General features: G+C 39.1%; 1 protein-coding gene across 6 annotated transcripts in view; it reads right to left on the reverse strand.

Moving 5' to 3' along the window:
- Nucleotides 1-12,077, reverse strand: part of SYNE2 (spectrin repeat containing nuclear envelope protein 2) — a 190,278-nt gene that overhangs the window by 91,417 nt on the left and 86,784 nt on the right. For all 6 annotated transcript variants that reach the window (XM_049828823.1, XM_049828819.1, XM_049828822.1 and 3 more), the window contains 6 exons: nt 8,139-8,294; nt 5,188-5,328; nt 4,662-4,844; nt 3,975-4,112; nt 2,396-2,581; nt 817-939 (listed from right to left, as the gene is read on the reverse strand). In XM_049828823.1, the coding sequence (XP_049684780.1) occupies nt 817-939; nt 2,396-2,581; nt 3,975-4,112; nt 4,662-4,844; nt 5,188-5,328; nt 8,139-8,294 (927 nt within the window). The remainder of the gene's footprint in view (nt 1-816; nt 940-2,395; nt 2,582-3,974; nt 4,113-4,661; nt 4,845-5,187; nt 5,329-8,138; nt 8,295-12,077) is intronic.

The following is a 12,077-nucleotide window of genomic DNA, read 5'->3' on the forward strand; positions in this document are numbered from 1 at the left end:
GAAAAGAAAACCATCTGGCCAAGGTATCTTTGCAGTGAAGTCCCTGTATGATGAAATGGTTTTATGGCAAGTTACTCCAGCCTGTGTTTCCAGAAACACCTGCTAAATTTTGCCTTGATTTTTGGAAAAATAGGGCCTGATTTTCAGACTACTTACTGTTTGATGCTAAGCAGAGTGATTTGCAGCAAGTGTCTCTGAAAGCCAGGCCATAAACTGTCAAATATAGCTGGTATGTCTGACAACACATAAATTATGTATTTGAGTTCTCTATGGGCATGTTCTCAATAGTGCTTTAATTTCAAATGTTTTCATTCAAACCATGACTGTGCTTCTTGAAGGGATCTCCCAACAGTCTCACCTTAGGTTTAATTGAGCAGTTGTCTTGGACCATGCAAACTGGATTCCTTTCAAATAAAACTAAAGCAGAAGTTACTCTCCAGAAGAGCCTCTGAAGACACCCAGCCACTAATGGATATCCATTTTACAGGATCAGTCCAAAGTAAGCCCCCAGGACACATACAACACAGGTATCGGGTCCTCTGCACCAACTGTTTTGCCTTACTGATGTGCTCCTCTTGGATTCCACTACTTGCTACTGTAGAAACATTTGGCCAAAATCATGACTGACATAATATTTTCTATCTTTGATTTGAGAGTTAGAATTTGTGTGATACTAAGATTTCAAAGTCATATACTAAAAACTTGTTCATGGTAGTTTGCTGTCACAAAACAGCCTTATGCTTGTGAAAGCATATTTATGCTAACTTATCCATAAATATATAGGGGAAAAAAACGTATATAGGAGTTTTCACAGACCTGTCCATGTTTAAGTTGGTCTTGAGGAGAAAATTCTAACAGATCTTCTGATGACAGGATTGTCTTCATTTTGGCAATGTCTTTCTCAAACGTTTTCACATGAGATTCAATGGCATCCAATTCCTAGATTTTGGGAACAAAGAGAATATTTGTGGATAGTACAAATACCAAAGCCAGCTTGCATTTCTGCCTTTCACTTAAATTTAAAAAGAAATACTGAAAACCAAGTGCAGCATATGCAGGATATGTTAATGGTTGCTACCAATCAAAAGGCTCATTATTACAAATTATGCATCATCCTAACTTCTGGAGGAATTAGGTATCTAAGATCACCCTGAATACAGAATTGAAATATCCTTGAAAAGTCACATTACAAATGACCAGTAGTGAGAAGACACTTTTCCAGTGGTGACAGTTATCAGCATAGGAAACTGGTCTAATTACACTGTTGCAGCTTCCTATGTGAAGAGTCTTAGGTCAGATGGAAAATGGATCCACATACAGTACAGCTGCTCGTGAACTCCCATGGAGACAGTCACAGAATATATTGGGTTGGAAGGGACCTTGGGAGGTCTCTGGTACCTGTCAGAGCAGGTCCTTTAGGGCCTGATCCTGTTGAGATTTGGGTATCTCCTGGAATCAGGATTTTATCCGCACTTTGGGCCCCTGATCTAGTGTTTGACCAATCTCACTGCAAAAACAATCCTTCCTAATATGTAGATGAAACTTCCTTTGTTATAATTTGGGTCTGTTACTGCTCATCTTCTCTCTGCACACCCCAAGAAGAGTCTGGTTCTAACTTGTCTATAGTCTCCCATTAGGTAGCAGCAGACAGCAGTAATACCCCCATCCCCAAGCTGTCTATTCTCCGAGCTGAACTGACCCAGGTTTCCCAGACTTTCCCCCTACATCCTGTGCTACAGGTCCCAGCTACCTTGGTGGACTCACTCCAGGTATGTTTATGTCTTTCTTACACTGGGAAACCTAAACCTGAGCACAGCACCCACATATGATCTCACAGGTGCCAAAAAGAAAGATCGCTCTCATGGACCTCTCAGCTACACTCTTGCTTAGGCAGCCCAGAATGCTGTTGGCCTTCTTGTTGCAAGATCATGCTGCTGTGTCATGATCAACTTCTTGTCCACCAGAACCACTGGCCATTTTGGCAAAGCTGCTTTCCAGCTGATTGGCCCCCAGCCTTTACTGGTATTTGGACACATTCCCTCCTGGGTGCAGGACTTTGCATTTGCCTCTGTTGAACTTCAGCCTGTTTCTCCAGCCTGTCCAGGTGCCTCTGAATTGGAGCCCTACCCTCCAGCAAGATAAGCCCTTTTAATTTGCCAGTCAACAAGTCCTGCCTTTCTCCTCCTAAACAAGGAATTTCATTGACACTCCTAAAGTATACAGCTTAATTAGATACCAAACACCTTCTGATGGTTTGTTTCCAAACAATTAATTTCCTCACTTGGCACACCTACTAAAACCAGCACACCTTTTTTCTATGCAGGCAATGTAAGCTGTATTTCATAACATATGATGAAGCTCTGATAAAAGGCACTTATAGATCACCCAAACTTACATCAGCCACATGCTGGATCTGTGGAAGAATCTCTGCTATCTCATGCTGTAAAGTTGCCACTTGATCATCTACTTCATTTAGCTGTTGCATTACAGTGTCTGTTTGAAAGACTGGCGTTAGCTCTTCCAGCTCCAAGTAAACACTGTGTAGAAGATTTTGCTTTTGCTCTGAGTCTTCCAAAGCCATCTGGAGACAAAATAAGAGCTTAGTTTGATCCGCCAAAGGTGAACATGAAAGTTTCACAGAGGTTAGGACCAGAAGGAATCAGTTTTAATTTCCTGCATGTCATTATCCATTGCATATATTCCCAAAAGCTTAGTTCAGACTAAAACACTTCACTCCTAAAGGAACTGAACTGCTGTATCCTGCAGGCAGAAAACTGAGGGACTGATGCCATAATTTTAAAGTAATGAATTAGATAAAATAAGTCTAGCTGAGGATGACAAAAGGCACGAAGAGGAAGATTTAAAACTCAGAGAGAGGTCCCACCCCCAAAAAAAGAAAAGTATGAGATCCTGGAGAAGATCCTTCTCCATCTCCTGTGCCATGGTCAGGCTGAGCCCAACTACATAAATAAGACGTGTCAGCCAGACACCTGAAAAGGGTTTTCCGCATACCACCCTGCAGGCAGCAGATGTAACAACATCTCCTGCAGCTAACTGGATGAGCTTTTGGATTAATTACAACAAGTGTCTTCATGAAGAACAGTGAGGGTTGCAAGAAATGCATGTGGTCCACTGAAGGAAAGGACTGAGTGCATGTCTCAATTCTAATGCAAGCCTTGGGTGCATTTCCAAATCCACTAGTTTCCCAGCCCAGAACACATAAAACACCCCAAACCACAAACACAAGACAATAAGCTTTTGTCACAAAAATGTTCACAGATTTTGGAAATCACAGTCTCCCCACTGTGGCTACGTGCTCTGTAACATATCAGTCCAAAACAGTCAGCTACTTCCTGTAAGGAATTCTTATTAGTTTTAGTACAAAAATCTATGTTCAGAGCACCAACATTCTCTCTAGGCCTAAGCCAAGGAAGGGACATATAGAAAACTTGAATTTCAAATACAAAATTGCCAGAAATCCTCTTGGCGCTTGCATGGCCCTAATCTTCCCTATAATATTACAGACATTTGATTCTTTAATTTACCAATCAGAGTTACCTTGAAGAAACAGTGAGAACTGCCTTCCAAATCACAATTCACTTCAAAGTTTCCATCTAACACACAGACATCAGTATACCACTTTATCTTTTTTGTATCACATACAGACAATACAGAAAGAACCGTATGTATTCAGGCAGTAAAAACTGATTATATCCACACAGTAGGGTAACAAAAGACAATCATACATTTTTGGAAGATAGATGTACTACAGTTCAGTACTTTCACAAGATAGATATGACCAACACCAAAAGGTATCTATCTATATTTCATGAGTGTCAACTAGAACTATTTTTCACTTAAAGGATTTATTGAAAATGGTAAATTATTTATGTCAGGAAGACTTAAGAATGCAAAATTGTGTCTGTACAGAGCAACCAGTTCTAACAAGATCATATATCTGCATTAACACTTACCTGAAGGTCATCAGTATGTTTGCGTAAGCTTTTTGCAGAGTCATTTTGAGCATCTGCTCTTAACAAGCAGTTGGTGTTTTCTATCCAATCTTTCACATTCTTCAAGAGTTCATCATATTCTTCCATCTTGTTGGCAGCCTAGGAAATGACAAGATTTTACAAAAAGGCACAAACGCTTTTCTATTCACTGTATAGGATAAACACATCTATGGACAAGATTAAAAGAAAATGGGATGCATTTTCATCAAAGTCAGTTAAATTAGTATGGTGAAATAAAGATCATAATTTTTCTTAAACAGTTTCAAGATTTCAGCCTATCTCCTCTAATCAAAGGTAGGTTCGGTGCTTACATGCTTACATTTCATGCGGGCATTGTTGTGATTTATATGGCAATGTTACTTTAATAGATAGCCCATTAGCAGAGTTACAGAGAACCATCTCATCACCCATCCAGGGGCATGAATTCCCCATGCTAACCCCTGTCAACCATGGTGCAGAACCGGTATTTTGGGGTAGCAGCTGGAGGTGACGTTTGCCACTCCAGAAACTCTTAGCTACAATAAGCCAACACACCTACAGCAGGCTTTTCACTCTTTATTCGAGAGCCTTTGATGAGGTTTTATAAAAAGCCTTTATTTTATGTTTTATACGATGTGCTTTTTTAAAAACTTTTACATTTGCATCTACCTTGTTTAAAATGGCAGTTCTGCGCTCAGCAAGTTGTGAGACCTGTTGGTACTGCTGAAGGGGGGTCACTAAGATATCCATCAACTCCTGTGCATGGCAGGAATCTTGCTCTACTATATCATGCACTTCTGCATCCAGTTCATTGAGTTTGTAATGCCAAAGATCCAGCATATCCCAGATTTGCTGCATGTGGAGAGAGGGGAAATGAAATATAATGTCAGGCTCAAAGATAACAGCAGAGTTATTTGTTCTTCATGTGGGGCATGTGGAATTGTAAAGATTTCGGGACTGATATGACGAGAACAGAACACTTTTGCATCTACTAGTGTAATTCACAGTTGAAAAAAACACATATTTTCCTGGGAGAAAGAACTGGTAAAATATTCACCAGCTAAATGCTTGCTTGTACTTCTCCTTTTACAGACATAAAATGAATGGAGGGCCACTTTATACTCCTGCTAAACCAGGCTCTGTAGAAACAACCAAAAATCTTTTAATACCTGCAAAATTTTATTGGCAAGATTACCTTCTGAACTTCTTTGGCTTTTGCAATGTTATCACTCTTCTGTTGTAACATCTTTTCAATAGCTTGAAGGCCATTATTAATAGTTTCTGCTTTTCTTTTCAGCACATACTGAGGAGAGTTCTGCAAGATTTCAAAGCTAACCTGTCAGAGTAAAGAGAAAATGATAGGGGAGATTACAAAGATCTGTTTGTTTCTGTGCACCACCTCACCAAAAATATTCAAATTCTTTTTACGTTTCTCTTGACAAGTCACTTAAAAACACAGGTATGGAATTACATTTGCAGGGAGAAGCATTAATGTGAGCAGGTTTAACATTTACGTGTTGTTCAATAATTTCCTCTCAAAGATGACTGGTCAAGAAAGGCAATCCCTGAAGAAACAAAAAAATAAGACACTGCAACTCCCTGGGTGCTTTACTTCAGCTGCCCCTGTTCTAATCTGTAACAGGCCAATCGTGCTGTATTGTGGATTTAGAGTCATGCTGTAAGAAACGTAGAAGACACCTTTATGTCTCAGCTGACAGCTATTATATCCATGTAAGAAATAAGGGAATATGGAAGTGCATCAATATACAGTGAATTTCTAAATTTAAATGTAGATATTTATTACTAAAATAAAAGGCTCTAAGCCCCATGAAATATGTGGAACTTAATTTTACTCTGCAGAACTTCACAGAAATGAAAAATAGGCACACTGGAGGGCCTGATTTTCTGTGTAAAAAGAAAAACTCTCAAATAAGATGAAGTTGAGTAATTGCCTGAGCACAGAACTAAACAACACAGTAAGGTACCAGATTACTATGGACTAGATGAAGTGCAGGGATTGAGAAAGTCCTTGCTCTTAGCCCAAAGTGGTGTCTTTTCTTACTAAACCCTGCTAGCTGTTAGCATCAGCCAAGCATGAGGAAATTGTTAAATCATGGTAAATTCTCTGTGTGCTGCAGCCCGAAGATTTAAGGGGCATATGCACACTGCACAGCTTTATGCTGCATTGATACAAAAGATTTCTAGTTTAGTAGTTATTCTGGCTTAAAGCTTTTTACACTGAAATGCTTCATCCTTTTTGTGGGAAGAGGAATTAAGATCATTATTCAGTTAATAAATTATTTATCCATTTTTATTTCCTAATTTTCTTAACAGTATTTATTATTTATAGATTCCAACATGTACTGTCAGACCAATATAATAATACCAACAGTAAGGTATTCTATTGATAAAATTGCATTAATCAAAATAAATATATAGCGAAAAGAACTACAGTGCTCCACTCAAATACTCATGCTTATACTGAAAAACTATGAAGCCCAGTTTGTACTTAGTGCCGAAGACTCCTTGGAAAAAGGAACTCAGACTGTAGTCATTGAACACTTGACCATTACTACTATCCTGGAGTATACCAAACATGAAAAATTACTGATGTTTGGACTGCTAGTTTCCAAAATAGAAGAGAAACATCTATAAATGATGCAACACAGCTGGAAATGAGAAAGCAAACTAAGCATTGACTTCATAACTTCCCTCAGAAAAAACGGTGCATCTGTCAATGCTCTGGTCATTGGTAGGGCAGGATTTTAATTTCAAGACTTCTTACTGGGATAAATTTATTATATTTTTCACATAAAATGCATGGCATTAGAAGTTCAATTTATTGTCATTTTTAGGTTAGCAGATTTATTAGGAAGCAGAATCCCATTAAAATATGACAAGTTAATTCAATTTTACACATACTGGTATCTCCTAGTATGTGACTGAACTGATGTCCACTTCCACTAGGGTTTATTTTGTTTCCTAAATGCATTTTAAAAAATTCCAAGATAGTTTATATTTTTTTCCACTACCTAAATGTGTGGAATCCATTTCATAAGTAGATCCAACATATAATGTGTGCATTGGGATAATCTTTTACCTCAGTAACTGAAATAGTAAACAACAAAAAAACCCCACAGCATAAATACTGTTTTACTTCTCTCCTCCTCCCTCCTACCCAGTTGTTGGTTCTAAAAAGACTGGTTCCATTTTGAAACAGAAACTACAAAGTTAACCGAATTAAAACTAATAAGCTGTAATGAATATGTCTCTAAGTATTTAATCCAATATAAAATGAATGAATAATCTGATAGACACTAACAAGCAACTGGATTTCAAAATAATTTTATCAAAATCTCAAGTTTTATCAAACTTTCAAGTTTTATCAAATTAACTGAGATTTAGCTTTTAAAATTAGCATTAAAGAGTATTATTTCTGAAATGAGAACTGAAAGATTTTTTCTTTTTAAAAGTAACACAAATGAATAAATAAGAGTGATAATTATTATACCAGACTAAAATCTGACCCCAAACTTACAGTATTACTCCATTTTCCTTTAATTTTGCTTTCAGTTAGCACTTTATACCCGCTATAGATAGAAAACATTGCAAAAAGCCAAGGCAATGTTATTTAGTTTTTTTAATTCCCTGCCTGCTTTTAAAGGAATGTAACCGTGTCCTGAGAAGTAGTATAAAGAACCACACCATGATACCCTGCTATGTGTGCAAATTAGATAAAAAAAAAATCCAGTTTCAAAGTTGTCTTTTAACTCAGTTTTGAAACTATCTTCTCAGTTAAGCTATACAAACTTCCCAATCAACTTTGACTATTAGTTCAGTTTAAGAATCAGACTGGATAAAAGACACAATCCATATCACATCCAAGATTTATTGCTGGTGGTTTTGCCATGTCTTCTTTTAATGGAAAAGAAAAAATATTATATTCACACTGCTTACTCTAAGGCTATCCTAGGAGACAGTTAACATGAGGAATGTTTCCTCAGGCATACATTTTCACCAAGGAAAATGCAAATGAAAATAATCAATGTTTCAAGCTGAAATTTATAGTTACAACATTCATCAAATATTGCTATACTTATTTATAAATTACAAAAAAGTAAATATGAAAATTACATCATCAGTTACCTTGTCTTCTAGGTCTTGCAATACTTTCTTGCAGTCCTCCAACTGTGTTTCAATCTCTGTAGGGACTATTGCATACATTTCAGAATACTTGATCCGGAGTTTCTCCATTATATCTTTTAGAGTCTGGCTTTCTTTACCAATCACACTCTGAACCTCCTACGAAATTAAGAATAACTTCAGCAGTTTTACCCAGTTTTTAGTGAGTGCATGTGAACATGTGTATACGTACATATGTATATATACACATACATACATATTGTGTGTTAGATTTCCTACCATGATTATGATTTGGAAAAGTTGTTTTTGTGATATCAAACCTAATTTGACTACCTCTGCAAGCAGATTAACTTTGAGAAATACTCACTCATTTAATCAAATGATGCTTTTCAATCTGTAAGAATTAACTAAACTTGATACTACTCCATGTCAGGCAACTGACGCACTGATGTTTACTGACAGGTATAGCAATGTAATCATTTAAAGCGCTCCTATGATTAAATGTTAACCTTTGTGTTCTCCCTTTTGCCAAAAGTGCATTCTCTCTTTGAAAGATGTTTAATAGCCAATGTTCATTCGTTCATTATTATAAACAACACAAAGACCACAAAAAGCAACAGGTTTCAAGCTGAAGTGTCTGCTTTCAGGCAATTATGCAGAGCAGCACAGCAGGCTCCTTTCAAAACAGTAGTTTCCAGTTCTGCACGAAGAATGTAGGTTTATAAGATAAAAGAAACTTGAACAACTCTCTACAGCCTGTGGCCTAGAAATAAAATCCGATCTAAGTCCACTTGCAGAAAGAATGAAGAAACTCATTTGTTTCGAAGGTTTTCTAGAATTTCAAGTTGGAAAGTTCTGTTTGTTTGCTTTATGGTTCCTTTTCCCAATGCTCAGCTGTTTGAGAAATTCAAATGTTAGCTCAAGTTATTGGGGAAAATGATCTAAAGCTCCTACCAGGCAGTGAAAGACATTAACACCCTTTTCTTTTTCAATCAGGGGTAATGGTAATATATTAACTCCTAGTCTTCACTTGGGAATCTTTTTCCTCACACAAATATAGTTCACAGAAGAAATATTTAAGAGTCAGATTGATTTATTTCCTGTCATCTCTCAACAACTGGGTCTGATATTAAAAAACTCAAAACCATGAAACAGCTTGTATAGGGTTTGTGTGGCAAGGTTTTGGTAGTGGGGGGGTTACAGGGGTGACTTCTGTGAGAAGCTGCTAGAAGCTTCCCCTATGTCCAACAGAGCCAATGCCAGTTGGCTCCAAGACGGACCCACCGCCGGCCAAGGCCAAGCCCATCAGCAATAGTGGCAGCGCCGCTGGGATAACAGATTTAAGAAGGGAAAAAAAGTTGCAGTGGACACAGAAACAACAGCTGGAGAGAGGAGTGAGAGCACATAAGAGAAACAGCCCTGCAGACCCCCAGGTCAGTGAAGAAGGAGGGGGAGGAGGTGCTCCAGGCACCGGAGCAGAGATTCCCCTGCAGCCCGTGGGGAAGACCCTGGTGAGGCAGGCTGTCCCCCTGCAGCCCAGGGAGGTCCATGGTGGAGCAGATCTCCACCTGCAGCCCAGGGAGGACCCCACGCTGGAGCAAGGAGATGCCCAAAGGAGGCTGTGACCCCGTGGGAAGCCCGTGCTGGAGCAGGCTCCTGGCAGGACCTGTGGCCCCATGGAGAGAGGAGCCCATGCTGGAGCAGGTTTTCTGGCAGGACTTGTGACCCTGCGGGGGACCCACGCTGGAGCAGTCTGTGCCTGAAGGACTGCAGCCTGGGGAAGGGACCCACGCTGGAGCATTTTGTGAAGAACTGCAGCCCGCGGGAAGGACCCACATTGGAGAAGTTTGTGGAGGACTGTATCCCGTGGGAGGGACCCCACAGTGGCGCAAGGGAAGAGTGTGATGAGTCCTGCCCCTGAGGAGGATTAAGCAGCAGAGACAGCATGTGATGAACTGATCCTGCGCCGCTGGAGGGGGTAGGTAGAGAATCTGGGAGCAAAGCTGTGCCCAGGAAGAAGGGAGGGGTGGAGGGAAGGTGTTTTGAGATTTGGTTTTATTTCTCATTACCCTACTCTGGTTGATTGGCAATAAATTAAGTTAATTTTCCCCAAGCTGAATCTGTTTTGCCTGTGACAGTAATTGAGTGATCTTTCCCTGTCCTTGTCTTGACCCATGAGCCTTTTGTTATATTTTCTCTCCCCTGTCCAGCTGAGGCAGAGGGAGTGATAGAACAGCTTTGGTGGGCACCTGGCGTCCAGCCAGGGTTAACCCACCACACTGCTGTGTGCCTCATTCTACCATAGAGAAGGCTGTTGCTGTCAAATGGCCCAATTAAGACTGTGCCAACATTTATGAGAGTTTATAGATTCCCTGACTTGAATTTGAAAGAATCAGTTACAACATTAGACTCCAAAACAAAGCATGCCCCTGTGAACTGGTTTCTGTATATAAATGCACGTTCATATTTCGCAGATTGTTTTGCTGGAAAGCAGAAGCCTGTCAAAACTGTCCCAATTTTTTTCCTAAAGTACTAGATGATATCACTTTCTATTTGCATATTCATCTATGCTGGGGAGTTAAAAATTTGCCACCCAACTAAGATAGATTTGTCATCTGGAAGTGAAATAGGCATTTCCATTCAATAAATGCAATAGAGCCCTGAATAATGCTATAGATTTTATAGAAATTAGGTTTCCTTTGGAGGTAGGGATGAAATTGCCCTGCAGATTTTGGCTTACTGGTGTTTGCATTAGGCAATATGAAGGAATTTTTCAATTCAGCTGAATCTTCTCAAAAGGAACTGGCCTGCTGTGATATACCGCTACAAAGAAATCATTTGATGGGATTGCTGCTTAACATTTGCTTGTGCCGATTGCTGTCAGTAACAGGAACAAGGTCTAAGCTCATTTTTGGGTGAGTTTTAGGTGCTCAGAGTAGCACAGTTTGGACGTGAGGGAAAAGAGCAGGCATCAAGCACCTGCAGTGGTAACATTTCCTCCTGGATACAAAGAACTCAGTAAAAGAGCAGACCCAACTCTAAATTCTAATTCTAAATAATTTTAAATAGAAAACTAGCCCTTTCAGACAAATCCATAAGGTTTCACCAGAGTAATGCTGGCTCATGGGTTTTCAGAACTTTCTCAAGATGTAGTTAACATTCCTCTCTCATGCTAACCCCTAGGAAAATGCTCATATCTGCCACCATGTTCTTTGGCTTCTGTACTTTTCCTAGCCCTTTGCTAGCTTCAAGCATCCACCTTCAAAAGAAAATACATGGTGGGGACCCCCAACTATAATTTATACAAGACTAAGCAAAGAGATCCCCAATTTGTAATAGATCTTAGCAGGCTAGAATAAATAAATTATAAAGTTCTGTAGTTAAAAGATAACTCAATTAAATATAATTAAAAAGCATTTTTGATCAAGATTTAAAAATTGAGATAGTAATATAAACAACAAGACTAAATTGAAACAAATGTAATTAAAATAATAAATAAATAAACCCACATTCAGGAAGCGTTAGGAATAGTACTATTTCATAAAGTCAAGAATTCAAAGAACGATAACAAAAATATACTGAAATGATAGAAATGTATAGACTGGGCTGCTGCAGAGTGTTGGTTGCTGCTGGTGGAGACTGTGGTCTTGATTAAAATTTGACTTCTAAAAAGCATTTACCAGGTTAACTCCCTGATGTGCGACATCAGATCCAGAGCATCTGAAGCTGCCCTGGCTAGGTATGCAGAGGGGGAAGAGATGCAGCATATACACTAAGCAGTCTTTCCTAAAAGGCATGCAACTGGCTGTGAATCTCTCTGCAATCTGGAAAGACTTCTATAGCTGCTACCTGGACCACACAGAGGGAGAGGAACGCAAACCAAGGACATGGCAGGGTCAGTCGTATTCTGCTGAGCCAGATTTATTCTCTTTAAGTCAACGT

This window comes from Accipiter gentilis, chromosome 25, assembly GCF_929443795.1.
Source record: "Accipiter gentilis chromosome 25, bAccGen1.1, whole genome shotgun sequence".
Lineage (NCBI taxonomy): Eukaryota > Metazoa > Chordata > Aves > Accipitriformes > Accipitridae > Astur > Astur gentilis.